This window comes from Notamacropus eugenii, chromosome 1 (genome assembly GCF_028372415.1).
Source record: "Notamacropus eugenii isolate mMacEug1 chromosome 1, mMacEug1.pri_v2, whole genome shotgun sequence".
Taxonomy (NCBI): Eukaryota; Metazoa; Chordata; class Mammalia; order Diprotodontia; family Macropodidae; genus Notamacropus; species Notamacropus eugenii.
In genome coordinates this window covers 492,828,361-492,855,241 of record NC_092872.1, presented here as the reverse complement: position 1 = coordinate 492,855,241, position 26,881 = coordinate 492,828,361, and the positions used below count along the sequence as shown (strand labels likewise).

General features: G+C 39.9%; 2 protein-coding genes across 10 annotated transcripts in view; one reads left to right on the top strand and one right to left on the bottom strand.

Annotated features, from left to right (window-relative positions):
* TRAF2 (TNF receptor associated factor 2) overlaps positions 1–26,881 on the bottom strand; it is a 120,779-nt gene that overhangs the window by 49,985 nt on the left and 43,913 nt on the right. For 2 of the 9 annotated variants that reach the window (XM_072633034.1, XM_072633038.1), the window contains exon 2: positions 14,130–14,286. In XM_072633034.1, coding sequence (XP_072489135.1) covers positions 14,130–14,286 — 157 coding nt within the window. Of the gene's footprint in view, positions 1–8,658; positions 8,776–9,153; positions 9,225–9,342; positions 9,467–14,129; positions 14,287–14,415; positions 14,634–26,881 lie in introns of those variants that run through there. The other 7 variants (XM_072633040.1, XM_072633039.1, XR_011972272.1 and 4 more) reach the window with 6 other exon arrangements.
* Positions 8,665–10,364, top strand: LOC140519726 (uncharacterized). Its single transcript, XM_072633050.1, has 2 exons — positions 8,665–9,440; positions 10,253–10,364. The coding sequence occupies exons 1-2, from the start codon at positions 8,881–8,883 to the stop codon at positions 10,323–10,325; spliced, it is 633 nt and encodes a 210-aa protein (XP_072489151.1). The 5' UTR covers positions 8,665–8,880; the 3' UTR covers positions 10,326–10,364.

Here is a 26,881-nt window from a genome sequence, read left to right as displayed (position 1 = left end):
TTGGGCCTTCCCTACTGTCAGAGACACAACAATATTGAAGAGTATTACATAAACTTAGTTGATAAAGCAGCAGCAAAGTTTGAGAGGACTGATTTTTGATCCCAATTGATTACAATCAAAATTGACACCCATTTCGAAAGAAGTTCTACTTTGGGTAAAATGCTATTCAATCTTTCATGAAAGGAAGAGTCAACTGATGTAGAAAACGCCATTATTGTCTTATTTTAAGAAATTGCCACAGCTACCTCAGCCTTCAGCAACCACTACCCTGATCAGTCAGCAGCCATTCATATCAAGGCAAGATCCTCCACCAGGAGAAAGATTATGACTACCTTAAGGCTCAGATGATGGTTAACATTTAACTTTTAGCAATAAAATATTTTTCATTAAGGTATATACTTTTTTTAGACACAATACTATTGCACACGTAATAGACTATAGTATAGCATAAACATTATGTGCACTGGGAAACCAAAAAATTTATATTATTTGTTTTACTGCATTGATCTGGAACTGAGCCCACAATATCTCCAAGGTATGCCTGTGCTCCACTGCACCATATTTCTACCATTTTTTTAATCCCTTGTTTATAAGTTGTGAATTTAATTAAAAACCTACCAGACTGAAATTTCACATGCAATATTATTTATAGGATTAAAAATGAATTAAAGCTTTAGGACCCATTTCAAATGCAGCTAGTCAAGCTAAAGTAACAAAAGTAAATAAAGCAAACTGATGTTGCTGGGAGAATTTCCAATTTTGTAATTTCTGATTCTTGTTTATACATGCAACCTTAACATGACGGGGGCTGGAGAACAAATACTTGCCTACAGCAATTGCATTATTTTGCAATGTTAGTATTTGTGTTGGTAACATTTTTAAAACTCCATTTACTACAGACTCAACTCTAGAATACTTGATTCACTTATGTACTATAAATAATACCATCATTTGATATCAATAATTCCTGATATCTTCAAAGTACTTTCTTATTATCCAGAGTGTCACTACACAGTACCAGTGGGGCAGTGAGGTGGTGCAGTAGATAGAGCACCAGTGCAGGAGTCAGGAGGACCTGAGTTCAAATCTCACCTCAGACACTTGACACTCACTAGCTGTGTGACTTTGGGCATGTCACTTAACCCCAATTGCTTCATCCTGGGTCATCTCCAGTCATCCTGATGAATATCTGGTCACTGGATTCAAATGGCTCTGAAGAAGTGAGGCTGGTGACCTACACAGCCCTCTCTCACTCAAAACAAAGTCAAGTACAAGTCATGTCATTATTTTTCTGACGGCATGGTCTTCTTCGGCAACGAAGGACAAACACACACAAAAACACAGCACCAGTAGATTTTGTATTTGATCTTAGATATGATAGGGATCCACTGGAGCTTACTGAAGTAGGAAGTGACAATGTCAGACCTGTAATTTAGGAAAGTCACTTTGGTGGACAGTCTTTAATTAGGGTTTCACTGGTCTCCTTGGTTGCATTTTTAACTATGTAGTTTTAAAGAATGGATAATTGCTACAAGGAAACATGCAAGAGCACACTTATTGAGAAATAATGTGACAGCGGTTGCTGAAGAGAAATTAGGTGTTAAGACCCATTAAAACTGACAGCGAAACAGTATCAATAGCACCAAAGTGCAAAGTAAAGTCAAAAATGAAGAAAAACGTCAAGAATCAATAAACTGTCCACACAAAATAGCCTATTAATACACACAAAAAACCAAAGACTTTCAGAGGAAGCTGATAGCTAAAGGAATTGTTACTGATTCCTTTAGAGTATGGTATAGGCTTCCCGAAATTAGAAAAACAGTTTAAAAAAAAAAAACAAAACACCACCTGCTAACTAATGTTGTTTTAAAAAAAAGCTTATTATGAACATGACAATATAAAGCCTGGAGTACTAAAAATTGTTTTGTTGTTGTTCTTTACCAATGAGACTTTCTTATTCAATTTTATGTCAAAAACATTATGAGAAGTACAGGTAAGCCTTTAAGACTTGCGTATCTTAATCAGAATATAAAATATTCACTCAAAAAAAAAAGTTTTAGTGGACTTCAAAAATTCCAGTATACCTGAAAGTCTTGGCCTCCTCAACATAATGAAGAGTTCTGGTAAATATAATAATACATAGAATTGAGAATAACAGAAATTCTCAAATAGAGCAGGACTATTGCAACATGACTTTACATCATGTCATGTATCACAAAAAGTTAATAATTTTAACCAGAAGATGGAAATAAAACAGGGAATATGTCTGATTTAAACACCATTCAAAATCTATACGGCTATAATCAAGGATAAACTTGGAAAGATGGAATGTTTGTCAAAGTTGTGCTTTATATCCAATGTGAAAGTGTGGTTTCATAATAAAGCATGAAAAGATGCATCTCAAAACTTTGAGAACTCTATGCCAAATTCCATAAAACAAGTAACTGCAGCAAAAGCAAAACAATGTTGCTTGTTAAAAGTTTTTTTAAGTAAAAAAGTGTAAGCTTTATTGTAGAAGTCGATATAATTTATTTTGTCCAAGCTGATTTTTCTCATTTGCTTATTATAAATAACCAATATTTCCTACACCAAAATCTTCTAACCAAAAAGGCAGGGAGATAGTGAGCAGGGCATGGGAAAAAAAAAACATTAAAAATCTCAGGTAGACCAGTTTAGAAAACACTGCAGATATTTCATCAATTTTCATAACATTTCTGTGAGGTAAGTCTTGGGTAGTTATTATCTCTTTTTTACCAGAAATGGTAGAAGAGCCCAGCTCTAATTAACTCTCCAGCTCACAGTTTCAGGTAACACTAATCTTACATATAATTTCATCAGTCCTTATAACACTGCTATAACATAGATAATAGGTAGGTTTTACCCTGACTTCATACGAAAGGAAGCAGGAACAGGGACCAGACCTAACTCTTTAGGTTATAGTTTAAGAAGACTAATTTTAGATATTAATTAATCTTTTATAATACTCCCATGAGATCGGCAGGTTTCAGCTTCATTTAGCAGAAAAAAGAGAGGGTAGACCCAAGTCCGTCAAAAAAGAAAAAGTTAAATAATTGATAATGCATTAAGTACTCTTAAGAGAAAATCCTTTCTCTAACTACAAATTATTGAATATATATGCACATATATTACATATATATTGATTCTAAGGCTCTAGTTCCAACTAAAATCCCATGTTCTCTAGAGGAAGCCTTTCCCAGCATCTCTTAATTTTACTATCTTCCCTCCCTTATTTACTTCCTATTTATTCTATATGTAGCTGTTTCTACATATTTGCAGCTTGTTGCCTTTCCCATTACATTGTGAGTTGGAACTGTCTTTTGCCTCTTTTTGTATCTCCAGAGTTTAACACAGTGCCTGACAAAATAGGTGCTTAATAAATGTTTATTGACTGACTAGTCACTAAATTATATTTAATAATTGTACAGTTCATTCCATATGCACTCAAGGATGATTACTATTCGTATTCATTTTAGGAATATTTTAAAATATTAGTTTAAAAATAAAAGAACAATATACGCCATAATAAATTCCAGCTGCATGGTAGACCAAAGTGCAAGAAAATAAATTATAAGATATTGGAAAAAAAGGAAGTGATAACATTTATTTCAACTGAAGACATATCAATTATTAAAGAAATGGAAGAATTTATCTTTTATTACAAAAAATGTAAAGTTCTAGAAAGCAAAACAATATAATTAAAAAATAATAAGCTGGAGGAAAATTTACACCAAATATAATAGGTAAAATCTTAACATACACATTTATAAAGACTATTCACCCAGTCCCCATTAGATGGTCAAAAAATATGAACATAAACATCTCAACAATTTCACCAATAATCAGAAAAAATTAAATGTAAAACAATTCTGAACTACTCTTTTCCCCTCTTCACCCCATAAGTACTTGTTAAAAGTTTTAAACTTAAATTAAAACTGCTAAATTTCAATACAGTACTCTGCAGCTAGATGGCAGAGTAAATAGAGTACTGGGTCTGGAGCCACGTGGGCCTGAATTCAAGTGCAACCTCAGATACTTACTAGCTATGTGACCCTGAGCAAATGACTTAACTTATATCCACCTCATTTTCTCTACTGTAAAATGGGGATAATAATAGCAAAGGACTGTTGTGAGGCTCAAATTAAATAATATTTGCAAAGTACTTAGAACAGTGTAGGTGCTATATAAATGCTAGTTATTGTCATCATTATCATTACTGCCTAGGTAGAACAGGGCTTAATTGAGTGGCATATCTGTCTCGTCCCATTTACTAGCCATCCCTCTAATCCTTGCCCCATCTCATGATCACAAAAAATAATCAAATCAATATTGTTGCTCCTACTTAAGAGTGTAATAATCTACTGCTCTTCATCTACTCATTATCCCTGTGACTGTTTAAACTAAGTAATTATCTCTCTCTACCCCTCCAGAAGGAAGGTAGGTCTGTCTTACTTTTGCATTTGTATCACTAACTCTCGACACACAGTAGGTTGATAACAAATATTACTGATTTATTGCTACTTTTATAAGCATCAAATTAGAAAAAATATAATAAAACAAGCTGGCAGAGTGGAGTACACTCATTCATTGTTGACAGAATTGCAGACTGGAAGAACCTCTTAGGAGGGCAATCTGGCAATACAAGAATCACCAAAAAAAAAAAAAAAAGCATACCCTTTGACCCAATAATCCTTAATAGCTTTGTGACCACAGAGAAGTCATTTGACCTGAGCTTCAACTTGTTTATCTATAAAATGGAGAGTCCTTATCTCACAGGACTTTTGTGAAGATCAAAAGATATAATGTACTCAAAGTGCTTTGCTAACCTGAAAGCACTTATAGATGCTATTACTAGAAAGTTAGTTCCCTGAAAATGGAAATATTTTATTATTTTTACTTGTATCCCTAATGCTTGATACACAGTAGATACTAATTAAATATTTATATATTGATTATTTGCTGTGAAAAGAAAAACAATGCCCTAATACAAAGATGAATGAATATAAGGAGCAACAGGAAGCACTATTTCACAAATACTCATTAAGGATCAGCTCATGTGTAAACTACTTTGTAATAAACTGTTATGGACATATTGTATGTAGAAATTAATTTTTAAGTACCAATAGATGCAAATGTATATTTGTTTAGATTGTTGCATAAAGTTCAACACAAAAATTATTTAATTTTAAAAGGAAGGACACTTTTCATGGATTTAACAAATATTTACTGAGCAGAGACCAGATCAAGGAAGTACTGTAATGTGCAAAGAGTAAGTCTCTGCCCTCATGAAGCTTACCACATACCAATTATTCCTTGCTATATAAAATCCGTTCTTATGAATATTAAACAGTTCAATAACTGAAACACTCCTAAAATTATTCTTATAAGTAACTTTGAAAATACCAAGTCTTGAAAATATTAAAAAAAAAAAAACCAGCATCCATAATTTCATGTTGGTTGCCTCAATGAAAACACCACAATTTCTTTTCACCATCTAAGTAAATCTTCCCAGTGAGTAAGAAATTTTTACAATGATATAAAGTTCTCAAATATACCTCTTGTTAGGCATTTGAGTCAAGAGCCAGGAATGTACTACAGCACACTTCTGCCCATAACCAACGTCATATTATGGTCACTAACATTCTAACCAGCTGTCCTATATTGTACTAAACACCACAAAATATCACTCAATAATAGCCTAGGTATCTAAGTGTCAGAGTTCATGAATGCAGTGAGGGAGGGATTTTAAGGAGGGAATCATCATCAAATATGACAAAAGGATGCAGTATTTACAACTGTACCACAAACTAAAAAAACTACACTAGCTCCTCTTTGGGTCAAAAACTGGCCAGGTTGTTTCATTTAACCATAAACTGTTATTTTTAATCAAAACATCAATCTAAATGTCACAATTATCAGAAATAGCATTCTCCCACTAAACTGAAACCAAAAACAGTGAAACTGTAAGGACCAATCTTGACCCAAGAAAAAAAAATGAAGAAATGCACCATAGGTGGGAGACTATGGATGTAGAATCTGATACAGCTACAGTATCATAGATCCTAAACTGGAAATTGATCTAGTTCAACTCCCTCATTTTACAGATAAGGAAACTGAGGCCCAGTGAAACAAAATGACATGTCTAAAATCACAGAGTGTCATTGGTGGAATTGGAACATAGGTGCTATGTCACTGGATTTTGCTTAAATGTTGTTCTTTGCCACGAGAGAAAGCTGCCGGGGAAGGAGTGATACAACAATATATCTGGAAATAAAGACAAAAGGCACTGAAATAAATTTTTTTAATAAATTTTCATACTAACATGGAGAACAATTATTTTACAGCAATCTCTTCATAAAGACTGCTTAGATAGGCAATATAAAGTACATTCCACAAAGCAGAAATACTAGATTATGATAAAATACTAGCTTGGGTTGAAAATACTTACAAAATACTTTTTTTCATTAAATGAAAATATGACACATTCCAGGAGAAAAACACTATCTTTCATTTATTAAGTATTTTTACCCCTTAAAGTGATTTCACTGCTTATTTTATCCTTACAATAATCCTGTGAGAAAATAACACTTACATAGTGCTTCAAAGGTTTACAATACACTTCACAAATCTTTCATTTTATCCTAACAACTATCTAAAATGAAGATGCCATTATTATCCTCATTTTGCAGAGGAGGAAACTAAGCCAGAGAGATGTTAGCTGACTTGCCCAGAGTTACACAACTAGTAAATGTCTGAGGCTGAATTTGAACTCACATCTTCCTGATTCCAAGTCCACTGAGCCACTTAGCTGCCTGACAGATTGGGTAGATAGGCAGCATAATGGATAGAGTAAAGAGTCTGGCATCAGAAATTTGGAAGTGTCCCTCCTTCTATCATGGGATTACAGATTTAGAACCAGAAGGAACCTCAATCAAAAGTCATCTAGTCAACTCCTCTCATTTTACAGATGAGGAAATTGTGTCCTAGAGAGGGCAAAGGATCATAGCTATAAAGCTGGATAGGCTTTCAATGGTCATCTAGTTCAACCTCCACATCATACAGATAAGGAAACTGAGGCTCAAGGAATTAAAATGATTTGCCAAAGGCCATATAGGTAGTATTTGAGGCAGGATTTGAATCCAGGTCCTGAGACTCAAAATGTAGCACTTTCCCCTCTACACCACCTAAATCCTACCTATTCCTACCAAAGGACCAAACACCTATCTACCCTTTAAGTCCTAAAAAGCTTTCTGACTATTCCAGTCCACATAGTCCATCCTAAGATGACTATGAATACATTAGTCAATATTATACAGTTCAATTTTTTTCCCAGTGGCTTACTGTTGATCCCCTAGTAGAATACCAGTTTCTCAAAAGGCAGTACCATATCTTATATTTCTATATTCCCTAGAGTACCTAGAATTCAGTGTTAGGACCCATGGAATGTTTTTAGAGAAAGCTAAAGAGAAAAAGCAAAGAATCACATAATTTCAGAGTTGGAAAGGACCTCAAGAGATTAACTATAGTCCAATCCATAATCAAAAAAGCATCACCAAACTAGAGACTGGCAAGTAGTTAATCAGGCTTTGTAATGAAGACTTCCAGAGAAGGGAAACAGACCAGCTCCCCAAAAGATCCACATGCTCTGAAATAGCCTTATCTCTTAGGAAATTTTTCTTTATAATAAACTTAGAATTTGCCTCTTTGCCAGCCTCCAAAAATCCTGACAATATCTAGTTCAACCTCTTCCCCCATATTACAGACAAAGGCACTGGGGCCCATGGAGTCAAAATGACTTGCCCAAGATTTCATTTTTAACTAGTGAAGAGCTAACACTTGAATCCAAGTTTCCAGACACCTACTCCAGTGCTATGTGACATAATGGGTACCTGTTGATAAAGGGATTTGCTCAAAATGGTACGACTGAGACTAGAAACCAGACCTGAGATGCCAAATAAGGACGGCCCAATTTCATTCCAATCAGACCTCCAAGCTTTGCCATCAAGGTTTTAAGCCCTGGTAAATTACAGAATGTGCTGTCCTTGATCTGAAAAGTTGGCACTCCACTAAAAACAGGAAAAAAATGTTGAGCTGCCTTTCCAGCAGCGATAAGAGGTTACCCTGAGCCAATCACACCCTTATCTGTGACCCAAGAAAATGCAGCTGGCTTTGGGTAGTAATACATTCTATGGCCATTAGGTCCTAAAGGGGACAGAACATGCTATTGAAGAGCAGTGTGCCAGGAGTCTGAAGACTGGGCATAAAGTCTTCATTATGCCACTGTGAACTTAGGTAAGTAGTCACTTAAAACTTTCTGAGATTCTTAAGCTTCCTTATCCGCAAAACAGTCAAAAATACTATAGGTACGACTTACTCCACAGGATGATTGAGAGAGTCAAGTGAGCTAAGTTCTTGGTAAAAGCAGCAATGTGAATTTTAATGGCTGGAGCCCCCTCGGCCCTCTCCCGAACCCCAGTACCTCTTCCATCCACACAGAACACTTCAGGCCTGTCCCTAGAGAAGGTATGCATGCATACTAAGTCAGGAATCTTTGGAACACTCTAAGAAGGAGGGGAGCCAAGTCAGCCCAGGGAATCCATTCACGGACTACTCAGATAAAACAATAATTAAAAAAAAAACCTGGCTTTCAGTGTTCGGACGATTCCCAAGGGAAAGTGGCCCCGGGGTGGGGGGGGCGTCCCCCCATCTGCGGAGCTCCTCTCCTCCGCACACAAACATGCCGAGCTCGAGCTCCCAGCGAGGCGCTTCCTGTCAAGCCCCGATCCTAAAGAAGAGCTGGAAATTCCCCTTCACCGGCTCCTTCCCCGCCTCCCCCCGCCGACTTCCTCCCTCCAGGACTCGATGCAAATAAGGGCAAAACGGAGTTTGGAAATCTCGGTTTCCCCCTCTCCCCACCGTGGCCTCCCCACGCCTTTTCCAACCCCCGGCCCAATTTCCGCGAGTGAGGGTCGGCCCGGGCGGCGCGAGGAGGGCAAGGCCGAGGCTGAGGAGCGTGCCCCGGCCCAAGCCGGCCTGCCCGCCCCGAGTGGAGGTGGGCGGGCGCGGCCCGGGGAGCGGGAGGACCCGTCCCGAAGGGCCCGGAGCGAGCGGCGTCCCCCTCCCTTCCCCGGGCACCTGAGGAGGAGGAGACGAAAGAGACCGGGCCCCCAGCTCCCGGCCCACCTGCCCCCCTCCAGGGGGGCTGCGGCCACAGCTGCCCGCCTCCCTCCACCCGGGCCGGCGCGGCCCCGCTCATCGCGACGGAATTCCCCCTCCCCCTCTCCCGCTCCGGGGCTCAGCGGCCCCGCACCGCCTCCAACTCACCCCAACGGCCGCCGCTCGCCCCGGAACTGGAGCCTGAGTCGCCGCCGCCGCAGCCGCCGCCGGCCCCACCCCCCCACTCCCGGGGCAATGACTGACAGGCAGGAGGAGGGCCCAAGAGGCGGCGGCGGCGGTGCTGGGGGGGTGGGGGGAGAGGAACGGAGCGGCGGGGCGGGGGAAGAAGGGGCGGGGGCGGGGGGGGAGCCGCAGCCGCCGCTGATTGGCTGGCCCGTTGGCGGCCGTTACTACTTAAGTCGGCCTCCCGCCTTTTCCCAGCCCGTCTGAGTTCTTCCCCGCCTTGGGGCGGTGAGGTGTGAGGGAGGGTCCTGCCCCGAGCAGCTCGGGGGGTTGGGCCGCGGCTGAGAGGCGCTGCCCCGAGTGGCGGTCCAGCCCGAGCTGGGAACCCTCCGTAGCTCAGCTACCTGTTCTTTCAAGAATGAGCAGCTTTTTCCTACTACACTGAAACCAAACAGTGGAATTGTAATGGCCAGTCTTGGGCCCGGGGGGACATGAAGACAAATGCCCCTCTTTTTCTCGCAGAAGCAGCCACGTTGGACACGCACCCAGGTGTCCCGCTGATGGGGGGGTGAAGCCCTGGGCCCCCTCCTCCCCAGGCTTCAGGGCCAAGGGCATCGCCCGTGCTCTTTAGTCTCACCCAGCCGGAGGAAATTTGACAGTCCTGCCGCCCCCTCCCCCAAAAAACCCTCTTCTTACTGAAAATGATTCTGGCATTCTCAGATTTTTCAGGTTTCTCTTTCCCCCCTTCTCCCTTCTGTCATATGTATGTCTGTGTCCTGTCTTCCTGTCCCTCCATTCAACTGTAAGCTACTTATGCCTTTTAAAAAGAAAGAAACCCAATTTCATATTTCCCGTGCATAGATATTGAAAGATAATGGGTCTTCTTGACCAACAGGATCTTACATGAAGACTCATTAACTGAAACACCACTCCTTGCCCCCAAAACCTGCTGGTTTCACCTTGAATGAAGTGTGATATAAGCCGCTGTAACCAAGAGCCAGACACAGGTAACCTCAAATCCAAATCACGACTTTACATTTCACACAATTCTCTGAAGTGGGCAGCAGCAATAAGTCCTACAATAGAATGTTTTATGTCAGGAGGAGGAATAAAAATCGTGAACGGTGAAACTTTGCCTAGAAAATGCCCTGAATTTGACAGTTTTTTCAAAATTCTGTTGTCAGGTGGATCTGATTCTGAACCTATCCAAAGTTATTGGTGTTTAAGGGTAAGACTAGTGTACAGAAGAAATTAAATATAACTACTTTAAACTAATTTGACCTGTCCTTGAATACTCTGGCACCTTCCCAAAAATGTTACCCTGGAAGGAATCTGTAAATTACTTGAAAATCATTTTTGAAAGCCTAACCAGTTAAGAACTCCTCTGGTATACATCTCTATGGAAGATGCGATACCTGATTTTGGGATATTTGAAGTCAAAGAACAAATACCTGTTCAGCTAGAGCTGAAACAGGATTGTCTAATTCCTAGCAGAAAGCTAGGAATCTGGAGTTCTGGGGTTCTTAAAGCCAGGGCTGCCAGCAACTATCTTTGTGATCTGTACTGTCTCTCATTTGCCTCAGCTATCAAATGAGAAGTACCTCATGAAACTGGTGGGATTTATTTTCCCCCTTGGGAAGTGGGATGGACAGGGAAAGAAGAAATCTGGACCTACAATTTCAGCAAGATAGGCAGTTCCCCATGTAGAAACTCCCTCTACCAGTGCACTTCGGTTAAGTAATTTCCTTGAAATTTATAGTCTCACAGAGTTGTCTGGAACACTGAGAGTTTAGGTGATCGGTCTATGGACTCACAACTAATATGTATCATCGAGGTAGGACTTGAACCCCCTTTTTTCCTGACTCTAAAGCCAGCACCAACATCTTGCTGCCTGGAACAGAGTTGTTATGAGGACAAAATTAGATCAATAGATGTGAAAATAAAATGAGGGAGTTGGATAATTTGATTTTTAAGGTCCCACTCAATTCTAACACTCTTCAATTTAGATAGCTATAAGGATGTTCTATAATTAGTTAAAATAATCTGAACCAAACACCCTAAAAGTTGAAGAGGTAAAGAGTTATCATTACATTTTGCTTACAGTAGAAATTTCCCCAAGACTATGCCACTCCTATAATAAAACAAGACCTTTTGAGTTACTGATGAAGACAGTCTGTTATCATTGTATTAAATTAGACACACCCAAAGAATGAGGTTTATGTCATTGCAAGTGGAAATTTTTTCCATAACCATTGATTGGAAAAAGTCAACATCTCTTACGTAGGGCCTTATTTTAAACCAAACAGATAACCTAGCCCTCAAACATTTTCTACTATATTATAGAAGCTCAAAGAAATGACAGCCCAAAATGATATCGTTAATACACTATCAGATTTAACAGGAAGCCTGTGTGGACCAGGGTATGAGGAAGTTGTTCAACCTTACTTATGTCATTTAATTTCTGAGGAATTACAGTAAAATTTCAGACTCAACCACCACCACCCCCCATTCAACATTTGAATAATTTTGATGAAATTTTCTTTTGTTGAGAAGAAACGGGAAAGTCACTGGTATAGGCTAAGTCAAAAGAGCTGATTCTCACACTAACTGTATGACCTTAAGCAAATGACTTGATAATCTGTTTAGGCCACAGTTTTCACATTTGTAAAATGAGGGGATAGCACCAGATAATCTCCAAGATCCCTACTACCAATGTTATTTGCTGAACAAATTCATTATCTTTTAAAGAAAATGACATTGAAAAAGAGTCATCATGGTCTAATAGACTGAGAAGTAAAGGCAGAATTAAGGGGGGTTTAAATCCTGCCTCTCAGTGTGATCCTGGGCAAATCACCTAATCTCTGCTCTAGGCTGTTTTCTCAACCCATAAATTATAGAGAAGTAGATTGCTGAACTACATGCCTGGGAAAAATCAAGTCCTCCAGGGAGTTCCCTGTATCAATGAAATTAAAGGTCCAGTCCCTATCCTCCAAGAAAATAAAGTTTTTAAAAACACTTCAGAAGTATTATCTATATACAATCTATTGTTTTATTAACTGTAAATCCTTTCATAAAACTTCCTATTAAGATTATTTGGCAACAAGGTAAGCCTAGTACTTTTTAAAATAATTATTCTGTATCCTTGAAAGAAAAAATATTGAATTTATTTAAAATTTTTCTGTAATTCAAACTGGCTTTCTTCTTTCCTCTCCTTTCATCTCCAGCGAAGGAGATTTTATGTTATTACTTTAAAGGAACAGTGGAATCAGAAATAATGAAGGGAATGATGTGCCCTAAAGAGACAACTAGGTGATACAGTGGATAGAGCTCTGGGCTTGGAATCAAGAAAATACAAACTCTATTCTGACTTTAGATACTGAGTAGTTATGTGATCCTGGGCAAGTCACTCAACCACTATCTGCCTCAGTTTCCTCAACTCTAAAAGGGAAATAACAATAACAGCTAACTCCCAAGGCTTAAGAGTCAAGTGAGATAATATGTGTAAAATGCTTTGCATACTGCCTAGCACATAGTAGGTACTTAGAAAATGCTTCTTTTCTTCCTTCAGATGATCTTTTGGAACCCTCAGAAGTAACATTAGTTGAACTCAAAGTGGAAAAATAGCTGTATTCAAATACCCCCTCCTCCAAAATGGTAATTGCACTTACAATATCGTAAGTGCAGGCTTTAAAGTGCTCTATACATCTTAGCTGTTGCATTCTATTTTCTGTGTATCTGGTCTCCTGTTACACTGCTTGACATACAGCTGAAATTGTGTAATTCCATGTTTCCCAGTCCAAAAGTCAGCAAATGCCATTGCAACATTCATACTCAATTGCTTGGCTTAAACTCTGCTTTTCCCTATAGCACCAGACCCTGGGTTTTCCCTTCATAAACTGCCTCAGTTATTGACCATGCCTGTGTGCCCTCTTCAAAGCATTCCTGTCCTGAATCTAAACCTAATATGGAGACTCCCTGAGATTGGGTAATTTCTAATATCTAATACAAGCCTCCTTCTTCTAGCTTTTGGCTTCTCTTGCGTTTTTTCTCTTTCCCTTATTAGTTAAACTTTCCCTAATCAATTAAATTAAACTTAGTCTTCTCGGAAGTTGACATTCACCCCTGCCTAGTTCACCAATGTCTACTCTGCCAGAGAAGTCAGTCCTTTTATCCACTGGATTAACCAAGGTAATATCTCTTTACCTTCTACATCACTGTTTTCCACAAAATAGGAGGTAGAGTTCTCTCAGATTATAAGGATAATTTAATTTTTTAGTTTAAAAAATTCTCAGTTCCATAAGATAAAATATATACAGGAAAAAATAAGGAAAGATTATGAAAGGGCTTAACAAAATTATTTCTTATAATAAAATATTATAAATATATTCTCTCTGGAGTTAGACACAAAACTACCAGATGGTTTGATGATAACCTTCGGTGTTAGAGAACCTTGAGATATTTTACCTTCCTCCCCTTAACCTCTACATTTCAGAGAATGCCAAACCACCACTGGAACCCTTCACGCTCTCAGAAAAGCTGTGCAGATAGGGGATCTCCCAACTTTTCAACCTTGAAATGAATCTAGGGGGTTCCCTCATTCAGACCACATACTTGTTCCCCAAATAAGCATCCAGTTACACAGCCCTGGAAATCCTTATCTCCAATTTTACTATCACTGTCATCCAAAGAGTAACTCCACAGCCCTAACTAACTAGTAGCCCCAGTTGAATTAATGAAAGAATTTTCTTGGTTACTACTCAAGTTGTCCTTACCTGATCCAGAGCTGGACTAAGGGGTTCAGTATCAGAGACTACTTGTCCAGGGTCTTGCCCAGAAGTCTGAGAAGCTGGTACTGAATTTTGCCCATGTTCCGTTGATATCAGGCTCCAGGGAGTGTCAAGCTGTCTCTGCTCACCTGAATGGAATGCCCTGAGGAGACGAAAAGAAATAATAAACCAGAATACTCAAACTTTTAAAAAGTTCAACATGCCAATTCTGAAACACAGAATAGATCATTAACCATCAGAAAAAAATATAAGTTCCAGTTCCAGATGTTACCTGTTGTTGAAAAATAATCTCCCCATTGGTACAGAAGGAGAAACTGAGGAGCAAAGCGGAGCAGTGACTCCACCAAGGTCACGCAAGAGATTGGCAGCAGAATTGGGAAGATGACCCAGGAGTCCAGAATCAAGGTCCATGCTATCTCTAGAGAAAATTGTGACACACCCACAGAATTAGCACTCCTTGTCTTCTTCCTTAGGACCTTATGAAGTCAGTAGAGTACTTGGGGCTTGTAGAAGTTAAGACTCAAATCTGACGTCATGTTACTTTAGCACACTGGGAGGGGCTGCTTACTAGCTTAAAAAAGAGGGTGACTCATTCCAGGTCCCTGAGCAGTCTCTGATTCTCGGTAATCTCTCTCTTTCCCCCCAACCCTCCCCCCACTCTCTCTCTCTTTTTTTTTTTTTTTTTAACAGAAAAGAAAGTAAAACTCGCCCTGCCGAAGCCTGATCAGGAAGTTTCAGATTTTGAACAGCAAATGAATATCATAAACTGTATGTCTCACTTATTGGACAGACTTAGGGGAAACAGCTTCATGAACTTTAAACAGTAACAAAGTACTGAAGTCAACCAAAAAAAAAAAAAAAACCCAAAAAAACTCTGAGAGGGAGTTTACTGAGAACAAGTAGCTTAATTATTGACATTTCAAGGGCTAATTTCAGCTCTTCTCAGCCATGTTCTTTAAAGAAGGTCCATAATGTGACATTTTGATTTTTAAATAAATTTGCTATCTCAGAATCAGGACTTTGAATATGTTTTCCACCACAGGATAGGTTCTATGTTATGCCAGGTTCCCAAGGTTTCAGTTTCCCCATCTGGAAGATGATACCACTTAGGGAAATACTGGAAAAATAAAAAGCAGAACATCTACAAGGACTAGTCATCAGAAATATCTCTCCAATAAAAATATCAAATGAGGTACAAGGTATGTAATGTTGGGGGAAAGATCTTGTGCATGCATAGAATTTTTCATTTCGCTTTTCTCCATATGGAGAACTCTGGGAAGCCTCCTTGTCAGAGAACTGTGATGATGCAGAATGGAAGTGCTTTATAGAGACATTGGAGTATATACGCACCCCTAGAAGACGTAATATGAATACTCTGGTCCACTCTTATGGGGCCAGGAAATGACATCTCTCCCTGTTGAGTACTCTCTTCTCTACTGTCATTGACTCAAACCCTTACCAGTGTTGTCCCCATTGATATCATCCCTGTTCCATTTAACCACTTAAGCTCTGTCCAAAAGGATCTTTACTTTAATGATATGATAACAACGTGTAGATATTTTCCCTCAAAATCTTAAGACTATGAACTCTTCCACTACTACTTTAATATCTAGGGAGAATAAGCTTGACTGAACTCAGTTTCTATGTAGCATTTGTTATTGTTTTGCAGTCACTTCAGTCATGTCCAACTCTTTGTGACCCCATTTGGGTTTGAGGTTGGTTTTTTTTGGTTTTTTTTGGTAGAGATACTGGAGTAGTTTGCCATTTCCTTCTCCAGCTCATTTTACAATTGAGAAACTGAAGCAAGTAGGGTTAAGTGACTTACTCAGTCACACAACTAGTAAAAGTATCTGAGGCCAGATTTGAACTCATAGAATCAAAGAAGATGAGCCTGGCCCTTTATCCACTTCACCACCTAGCTGCCCCTCCTACATAGTGTAGATCCCACCAAGCCCATGAACAAGTTGCATGAATCCTGGTTTTAGCTGCCACTCAGCTAGTGTTCAGAAGATTATACCTTGCCCCTCAGGACATCAGTGCTGCATTGACTGCAAACCCAGACTTGAATGATGGAATGCAGAAGAAGGTTCTATTTTCTTCATATCTCAAGTGTATCAGTTTCACTGTCTGCAAACCCAAACTCTGGAATTTGAGGATATTTTAGTGGATATTCTAGACCTTCCTCACAAAGTCATAGGCTCTTTTTCCTTTATCCATCATTGAGAGCAAAGGTTAGTCAATGAGGTCTCTAAGCCAATGAAGGCAAAGAAACTTGAGTCTAACAGGTCTTTCTGAATGTTATGTACCCAAAGAACCTCTTCTTCCCCATCTGCTTGGCCAATCAGAAGTAGTTATAGAACATCTATAAGTACTCAACAATATCTCCAAGTCATTTCCATTCCATATTATCACTACTCTACTGGAAATAGGCTCCTCATTGGCCTCTAACTGGCAAAATACCACCTGAGGGATTCTGTTGATGTGCCAGACTCCATTACATCTAACAGTACCAAGTACTAGTGAAATGCTAGATGATAATAGCAAATTGAATTTATACAGAAATTTATACCAATTAGTTCAGTTAGTTAGAGCTACTCTGGTCCAGAAAGAGAGAACTTCTCATGAGCCAGGCCCTCCCTGGTCCTATACTCTAGATTTTGACAGTATGACTTAGATTCCCGGAGTGGGATGATATCTCCCCCATGACATAAATTAGCATTTTGTGTAGAATACTCATTAAAGTCCCTTTGATGAAAGCCATGAGGAGGAATATTTGTTTCAGGGTAAGGACCACAAACCATTGACTGGCTAGAGACAAACCATGATTTACTTAAAAGGGGATGGAAGTGGGAGGGTAGAGGGAGAACAGCATGATTTGTGCCCTCAGCAGAAGAAACAAAGATAGATGTCTCCAGGGCTTTTTTGTGAATCTACTGTGGAGGAGGCCACCCTGCAAGAGTGGAGGGAACAGAGTAGGTCAAGGGAAAAGCTCACCTTAACCTGCTATCTAGCTGTTTGTTTAGTTGTTTTCAGTTGAATCCAACTCTTTGTGACCCCATTTGGAATTGTTCTGGCAAAGATATGGTTTGCCATTTCCTTCTCCAGCTCATTTTGTAGATGAGGAACTGGGGCAGATAGGGTTAAGTGACTTGCCCAGGGTCACACACCTAGTAAGTGACTGAGGTCAGATTTGAACTCAGGTCTTCTTGATTCTAGGCCAGGCACTCTATGCATTACACCTGCTGGCTGTCTATCTGGCAGCTTCCTGTCTCTTGCCAGCAAGGTGCTGAACTTTATTGTTTCTACGTGGAAGGATAGCACACTTTGTTAGTGCTCTCTGAATTTTGTATCCTTGTAAGAAGCCCCAGTTGCTCTTCTCTATAGTTATGGTTTTGCCTTTGACACTAGGTAAATTGTGGTCAGTTCTGAATCCTAGATCAATTAGAGTCCAAGAAATATATGGTGATAATTCCAACACATATCTTTCAGGTCCTAGGAGTCAGGACTGCATTACAGTATTATCTGTTAATATAGATCAGGACATGGCTTCAGAAGAGAAAGTGAGGCTGGTGACTTTACACAGCCCTGCCTCGCTCACATCCAATTCACTTGCATGTCCTAGCATCACCTCCCTGTTGTCATGGTCTTCTTAGAGAACAAAGGAAAAACAAGGATCTGTTAATAACACATATATAAGACAAGGTCAAGGGAGGACAGCACTAATTTTCTGGGTTCTAAGAGAAGACATAGTTTTCCTGTGGATAAGGAAGAAATTATTTGGCCTGTAGGCTGAATCTGTGGAAAAGTGAGGTTCTACATCTCTAATATGATTTTGCTGTATTTATAAACCAAATTGTTCCTCAAAAAAGCTTCTTTTTTGAAGACTAGTTTTATGATGTGTCTGGGATTTCAGAAAGAGGCTAGTTTCATAATCACTCTAAAATCATCTGACAGCAGCATTTCTATAAAGACCTATCACCATACTTGGGGCTCAGAAATCCCCCTCCAAAAATAACACCAGAGGGTAGTTTACCAGACTTCAAAGCCACAGATACAAGCACAAATGTGCAAGTATGCTCATGTACAGCACAGTTCAAAGGCAGCAGCAAAGATTTGATTAGGTGGATATGAACATGTTCTCAATCTTGTGCATTATCCATGGCAACTTTTAAATTCTGGGCTGACTTCCCTTTCCCACCCAGAACACCTTCATTCACTGCCAGGAGGTGTGTGTATGGGAAATGCAAATTCTCTTGTATGTTAGCCTAAATCAAAACCATTTAAGGTAGCAGTATTATAAAATAAGGCATGTAAAGCATCCTAGACTCCATTTGATGACTTTTTAATGAATTTTGATATTCAGGAATAGATTGTACTGCTTTATGGGATACTCTGCTATCTGCAGGTGATCTTTAAGGAGAGAAAGTGACCTACTGAAATCTCTTCCCCTTCCAGAAGAGAATTGAATTCAACTACTAGGGATTAACACTTTTTAACTGTGAGATTTTAGGCAAATGCTCCTCTTTCTAATGCTTCAGGGTCTCCACCTACAATACGAGAACTGCTCCAGTCCTTTTAAATAACTCACAGTAATTCAGTGAATTAATGTGATGATACTGTGGACTCTCTGAGAAAATATAGAGTAGTATTCAGGGGTGTGCTGGAGCCAACTCTAATTGGCTTGCTTGCCAGACTGTTAAATTTTGAGTGTGAGCACTAGCACCTCAGAGATTGGCACTTGTTTTGTTGATTAGCTAGACTTAAAGTGTCAATGATACAGATTAAACTTAAAAGTGTGTGCATACATTAGTTTTTTTTTTCTTCTGGAGAGCCTGGCTGTTAAACATTTAGCGGCACACCCCTGTATTGTTTTATAAACATTGCTTGAACTCAGGAGGAGCAAAGTTGAAGGCTAGGGAATGAAGGCATCACCTGGTTGGAGGACAGGTGATGACTACTATACTCCAACTCCTTCTTCTCCTCTTCCTATTATCACCACAATACTAATACTCTTACTTTTCCTACTATCCTCCTCCTCCGACTACTACTACTACCTCTACTATCACTACATTCCTACTCCTACTAGATAGAACGCGGGGTCTGGAGTCAGGAAGACTCATCTTCCTGAATTCAAATCTGGCCTCAGGCACTTACCAGTTGTGTGAGCCTGGGCAAGTCACTGAACCGTGTTTGCCTCAGTTTCCTCATATGTAAACTGAGCTGGAGGAAGAAGTGGCAAACCTCTCTAGCATCTTTGCCAAGAAAACCCCAAAGGGCATCACAGAGAGTTGAACACAAACTGATATGACTCAACAACAACAAGATAGTCATATGATAACACTTTAAGGTTTGTAAAGTGTATTATATCTATTATCTCATTTGAGCATCATGACGTCCCCGGTATTATGATTCTTTATTATTTAGATTGTTACTAAAGCAGTCAATTAGAGTGAGTTATTGCCATCTGCTGGACAAAAGACGGCATTACTTTTTGAAGCCCAACAGGAGGTCCTCCAATCATTCTTCTTCGCAAATGCTTCCTGAGGCGTCCAGTACAAGGATCTGACAGCCATCCTGTTGAATGCTAGTTCATCCGGTGACACCAGGGACTAGAGTAGGCTGATTACAAGCCTGTGGACCTAATCTGAGGCTTGGCCTGAAGCCATACCTCACTCAGTTGAATTAGTCATGATTCTCCAAGGACCCTCAATAGGAAGAAAAGTTGAGGAGTTAGGAGACTAAACAAGAATCTCATGTTCTCATAGAACTTAGACCTGGAAGGCTCCAAAGAAATCATCTCATAGAACCCCTCTTTCTTTACAGACAAAAAAAACCTGAGACCCAGAGAAATTATAGGACCAGACTGTTACATACATATCAAATGGAGGCATCTAGATGTTGCAGTGGATAGAGTGCCAGGCCTCGAGTCAGGATGACCCAAGTTCAAATTTGACCTCAGACAGTAATTGTGTATCCCCGGGTAAGTCACTTTGTCTTTGTTTACATTGTGGGCCTACGGAAACCCATCTCTCTCTACAGTGAAAATAAGTTCCCTTTGAAATAGAGTGGCCTATTTTAATAAAAAATCATTTAGTACTCCTTGTCAACAAATGCCAGGGTTTAGTATACAAGCATAGTGCATTGCTTATATGGAGAGGGGGAGAGGGAAGGGAAGGGTTGGCTCTGACTCACTGTTAGCACTGAGTCTGGGGATAGAATTTCCCCCCTTGGGTTGCTGATGATTTCAAGTCCCTGGATTAGGGGGCACTACTGTGTAATGAAAAGAATCAAATACTGAATATGGAGTCAGAAGACCTGAATTCAATTCATTGCTGTCACTTAATAAAAATAACTAACATTATATAACTTATATATAATATTATATATGTATGTGTGTGTGTGTGCCAGACACATTGCTAAGCACTTTACAATTATTATCTCATCTGATTCTCAGAAAAGCTCTGAGAGGTAGGGGTTGTTACTATCTCCATTTTACAGATGAGAGAACTGAGGTAGACAGAAGTTAAGTGGCTTACCCAGGTTCACACAGCTAGTAGGTTTCTGAGACTGGATTGGGAACTCAGGTTCTCCTGATTCCAGGCCCAGTTTTCCTAGTTTCTATTATTGTTGTATGAATGTCATAATATTCCTATATTCTCTTCCTTCTACTTTGCCCTCTCTTGTGAACTTCAGTTGTGTTATCACTATTAACAGCACATAAAGAATGACCTGCATTGACAAACCAATGATGCTGGGTTGAACAGGGCTGGGATGAGAATGTGGACCAATACCTTACTGGATATGGAACCAGAGGACCTAGGTTTCAGTCCTACCTATGCTACTCTAACTGTGTGTCCTTGGGCAAGTCATTTAACTGTCTTTATGCTTCAATTGTCTTGCCTATAAAATGAGGGGGTTATAATAGATGGTCTCTAAAGACTTTCTCAGCTTTAAGCTTTACATCCTATGAATTTATGAGCTGAGCTGGCTGCTGGTCTTCAGTTGGATACAAGTGGTTTCCCTTTTCTCTCCCCTTCTTTCCAGTTATGTGTGACATGGTCTTGTTGAACTCTGTACCAAGCAGGTTATACAGACTCTTCTTGATGCCCTGATGAAGAAATGGAATCATCTTGGATAAGGTGTATAAAATAAGGGAGATGGGGAGAAAGGGAACAGTCAGAACTTCTGGGTTCTATTCCAGTTTCTGGACCCAGGCTTTTCTAACCCAGACACCTTGTTTCTCCTTGTCTCTGTGATGACTTTGTGAAAAGTTAAGGCCCAGTCCTTAGTGACGTTGGAGAGCAGTAGAACTGGCAGAATCTGAGGCCAAATCAGAGTGCCCAAGAACTACATTACTCAGCAAGCCTCTAGTTTGACCTTCCTTGGAGGAACAATTAATACAGCTTGCAATGTATCCTGGTCTATGTAGTCTTTTGAACTCTTGGCATTTTCTAACCTATTAAGAGCCAAATTGGATCTGGCAATTCCTGCCCTTGCAAAAATCCAGGATATTTCATCAGATTAGCTTCCCACTTCTAACCCAGCTATAGATTAGGGCTGGGCATTGGAGAAATGTCCATCTCTCTTACTTTCAGTCAATAAATCCAGTCTATGGGAGAAGGGGACTCAGATGGCAGTATAGACTATCCTAAATTTTGCCAAGTACCAAATCTGTGATGATTCACATTCAAAGAAGTGTGTCACTGCCTCTGGCTGAGGTTAAGTATGTAAACAGGCATGGCTTACCAGTTATTACCTCTTCCTTCACCACCCTTTCAGTCATTCTTGGTTCGTCTCTCTTTTCTCCACCTCCCTTCCCTGCTCTCCTTTTACAGGGTCACCAATCTGGTTTAGTCCCTCAACCCTGTCCATTTCTCCTCTGCATGTAATGTCTCAATCAAATTGATTTCCTTGATATTATGAGAATTCAGTATTCTAGCTCCTGTCTCTGTCTTTTTCATCTTTGTATAGGTTGTGTCCCCCACGCACTCTAACCTGACTTCTTTTACTACTAGCTTCCTAAAAGGCTCAGCTCAGGGGCCACTTTCTATAGGTTCTTCACCCCACCTTGACATTGTTTTCTACTTCCAATTAACTTGTATTTTATTTATTAATAATATTTTAATATTAATTTAATAAATAATAATAGCAATATTTATTTGTAATAGTATAGCAAGGATTATTGTATGTGGCTTGCAGGGAGGCAAAAATAAACCCCTTTAGCATCTCCTCCCCTCCCCTTTCTCCAATGGAGACTTAATTTCTGCCAGAAAGGGAAGCAGGAGGTAAGACCAAAGGTTTGACTCCTCTGCTCTCCTAAGACAGAGAGTACTGGACTGGAATTACATCTATCTGCTCCCCTAAGTAGTGTTAGTCTAGGAAATGTAATTTTTAGGTTAAAGCTGAACTCCTATCTCTATTTTCTAACAGAAGAAGGGGAGGCCAAGCTTTATAGGCTGTTTGACCCCCTTCCCATCAAATACCAGTTTTACAATGAATACATACTTAGCAAATAGCAAAGAAACCAGTTTTTCCAAGTTGGTAGAAAAACAGAAACCAGAGAAAGTACACATATGAGGATATATGCCAAATAATACCTAAAATAAATGAGCACTCCCATTGGGATCAAGATAACTCAGCTCAAAGGAGAGGGGGGGGGAGGGAGAGAGTAACAGATCTCACTCAAAGGGAAATTCTAATGCAGTAAAGTGTGGATAAGGATGTGATAGACACTCCTAGCTCCTCTCACGTTGCCTTCTTTCCAGAGTCTTTCTTTCCCTTAATCAATTTGAAGAGAAGTTGGCATTGCAGAACTTTTCTGTGGAAATTGGAAGTCAGAAGAACCCAAACAGACTGAAGAGACTGAATCAGATCTTTTTTTTCTGCTACTCTCATCGGCTCTATTCTGACCTTCATGAAGGCACAGGGCATTTATCTCTACCCATGAGGAGAGAGTCTCATATCAACTGGCTTTGGACTCAAGGTCCATAATAAAAGCTAGCATTTACATAGTGTTTCAAGGTTTACAAAGCACTTTACAAATGTTACCTCATTTCATTCTTATAACTAATCTGTGAAGTAGTTGCTACAGTTATCTCCTTTGTGCAGCTGTGGAAACCAAGGCACAAGAGATTAACTTGCTCAGGGTCATATAGCACGTCTGAGGCAGGACTGACGTTTAGGTCTTAACTCCAGGTCCCTCAGTCTATCCACTGTCCCACCATGGGGCAGAGAAAGCATTAAATTTGGATTAAATTGCTCTCAGATTCCTCTCTCAAGCTCTGGACCTTGAAGGCCAAACCGCCTCCCCTAATCTTGAGATCATGGGCTGAAGCCCCACTACCAAGTCACAGGATCCACCCTCTACCCACCCTCTCCAAGCAACAACCAAGTCCAGGGATAGGATCAAGTGCACAAATACAGAAGGTTTGACCTCGATAAGGAAAGGTCACCTCTTCCTCAGTGTCTTGAGCAAAGGAACAGAGAATGGGAATTTGAGGTATGGATTAGGTGAGAAGAAGCTAACACCAAAGGGTCTGTACTTTCTCAATTAAGTAAGAGTCAAAATCTGACAGTAAAGGACTGAGCTTGAGGAGAGGAAAATAGATTTAGTATATTAACAGTGGTTGGTGACATAGTTAATAAGGGAAGAACCAAAGGGTTTTTGTGTAATAATGAGTACCATCTAGAGATTAGGTGGTGTATCCACTCATTTGCCAAATCTCTTCCATTCTACCCCCTCAGCAACTCTCATATTCATCTCCTTTTCTCTACTCACAACAGCCTGAAGAAGAGGAGACTCTTTTCCAACTACCCCAGTCTAGGACCTTATCACTTTTCAACTAGACTATTTAGATATACTCCTTGCAATCTTTCTCTTCTACAATCTATTCTATGCACAATGGCCTAAGTAATATTCCTAAAGCAGATTTGGCCACATTACTCCCCTGCTTAAGAAATTTTGATATATCCCTGTTGCATCTGGAATAAAGTACAGATTCCTCTGTTTAGAATTTAAAGCCCTTCACAAGTTGGCTCCAGCCTATCTTTCAAAATCATACCCTCTCTCCCCTGCCCCAACACACACTGTGATCTCTATCTGTATCTATATGGTACAGTCAAACTGGCCTTTGCTGTTCCTCATACACAGCGTTCCACCTTCTGATTTCATATCCTTGCACAGGCTCTCTTCCATGCCTGTTTAGAGAGAGGAATCAGGAGAGCACCATGATTTGCTGGACTGAGGCATTTCTTATGGAGCTGAGCATGTGCTCTACAACTGCCAAGGGTGGACACATCTGTTTCTCAGGATTACTGATCAGTGATCTGTGCTCAGGGAAAGAAACACAAAACAGAAGAAGCATTCAGGACTTGAGATCCAGTTTCAGACTCATCTAGACACACACATGTTCTCCTTGCCATATGTTCATAACCATCATTATATTAGAGGCTTTTGGGGGTAGGGAAAAAAACTTTTGCTTGCTCAGGAAGTTCAACATATTTCCTGGTGCTTGGTAGGTGCTTAATGAATGCCTCTTGATTTATTGATTAAATGGACTCATTTGGCAATAGAGGGGATTTTCCCCCTCTTCCTGCTCTCCAGAAATCCAAGAAGGAGCTGACAAAGTCCCAAAGCAATGTGCTTAAAAGAGGAAAAAGAGAGATGAGACCTTCTTTCCTTTTATAGACTGCTGGGTGGGTGGCTCTTCCTGGCTCAGTAATATATCGTCTTTGATAGCCCCAGGCATAGGGAAACAAGGGGACCAATCAGGAAATACTGGTCACACAAATCTTTTGCTTTCCATTAGTGTTGTTGTTTATGCTCTGAAACTACTATCCCAATCCCAACTCATACTATCAGGTTGGGTGCCTAGAGCATGGCCGAAGCTTCTACTTGTACCTTCAGAGATGCAGGGTCAACTTCAAGGAGCTGGGGGAATGTTGTATTTCTACTGCTTGATAGCTCACAAGTCTCCATCTGTGTGATACTTCCTGACATGATTGTCAGTTGATTACCTACTCATTAGCCAGACTTAGTTTTTAGAAATGAAACATTTGCTAAGGTAAATACTGCATTAAGTGGTGCAGTGGAGAGTTCCAGGTCTGGAGTCAGGAATGCTCATCTTCCTAAATTCAAATCCAGCCTCACATACTTACTAACTGTGTGACCCTGGATAAGTCACTTAATTATGTTTGCCTCAGTTTCCTCATCTGTAAAATGAGCTGGAGAAGGAAATGGCAAACCACTCCAGTATCTTTGTTAAGAAAACTCCCAATAGGATCACACAACTGAAACAACTGAACAACAACAATTTACTAATGTAGAATAGTGGTACAAACATTCCTCAAAACTTTCCCACACTCTCCAATCAGTACATTCAGAATTCAGGGGAAAATACACTCATAGCTTAGAGAGCACATGTGGCAAAAAAGACATCTCAAAAGTCCCTAGAAATTCTTGTGCTAGGGTCCTCAAGATGTTTCCTTTAGGTAAATTTCAATGTTTCTGTTAGGCTCTTTATAGCTTTGAATCTGTGTCTGGGATGTCCTTGGTTCTCAATGCAGACACTGCCATCAGGTATTCCAGAGACATTGCAAATTCACAAATGGAAGATGGAAATCCCGAAGCCTCCAGACCCTTTGAAATTTGCAGAAACTTCCTCCAAATAAGGGTAAGAAAGAGGAGACCACGCTAAGAATGAGCTCAAAGCTGTGTTCCTCTCCATCAATCAAGCCCTTTGTAACAGTTTAGCTAGTTGAAATAGTACTGAAAAGTAATCCTTCGAAACAAATGTGCCTGTCCATGGCAGTTACAGATCATATTGATTGATTAATTCAAGCTCTGGCCCTTATTAAAGTCCAAAAATGATATTAAATATTATCAACTGCATAGTCTCCCTCCATCTTTTTCTTTCCTCCCTTTATGTGGTGTCCCATTCTGGCAATTTACTCCTCACCAAAGGACATTGATTCACTGTTAGACAAGGTGTTATGAGGTTTAATCCACTACCTTTGAGGCTTATTTTTTCACTATCAGTTTCTATTTGACTTCTATTATCATCCTTGTGCATTTAGAAAGAAATTATTCTCTCCAAAGTCACCAATGATTGCTTAATTACCAAACCAAGTAGTTGTTCCTCAATCCTAATGCTTCTTGACCTTTCTGAAGCACTTGACATATCTTCTTCTCTTGCACAGGCTCTCCATTGTGTGTTTTCATGCTGTGAATCTGTTTTGGTTCTCCTACCTGTCTAGCCATTCCTTCTCATTTTTCTTTCCTCAATAAACATTCATCTCTCTCTCTCTCTCTAACTATGGGCATAACTCAAGATTTTGTCCTGGACTCTCTTCTCTTCCTTTTTCTATACTTTCCTTTGTTGATGTCATTAGCTTCCATGGATTCTATTATCTTCTCTGTTCAGATGACTCCCAGCTTCATATATCCAGTTCTAGTGTTTCTCCTGAGCTGTAGTCTGTCAGTTGACTGCCATTTAGATAGTAGTGCCACTGGACTAAGTGCCAAATGCCCCTGGACTTTTCTAAATGGATGTTCCCTAGGCTCTTAAACTTATGTTGTCCAAAGTAGAACTCATCTGTTATTTTAAACCCACCTTTTCCTTAGACTTTCTTATTCCTATTGACAGCACCATCACTTTTCTATTCACTCAGTCATGATTTACTTGTCTCTCTCCCTCAGCACTTATTGTATCAGTTGCGAGGTCTTATTGGTTCTACTT

Excerpts from the sequence above, each read along its gene's own strand:
- LOC140519726 (XM_072633050.1), top strand. The coding sequence starts at position 8,881 with ATGCAAATAAGGGCAAAACGGAGTTTGGAAATCTCGGTTTCCCCCTCT. Across the intron at positions 9,441-10,252 it reads CCCGGGGCAATGACTGACAG|GATCTTACATGAAGACTCAT; the intron begins GCAGGAGGAGGG and ends CTTGACCAACAG.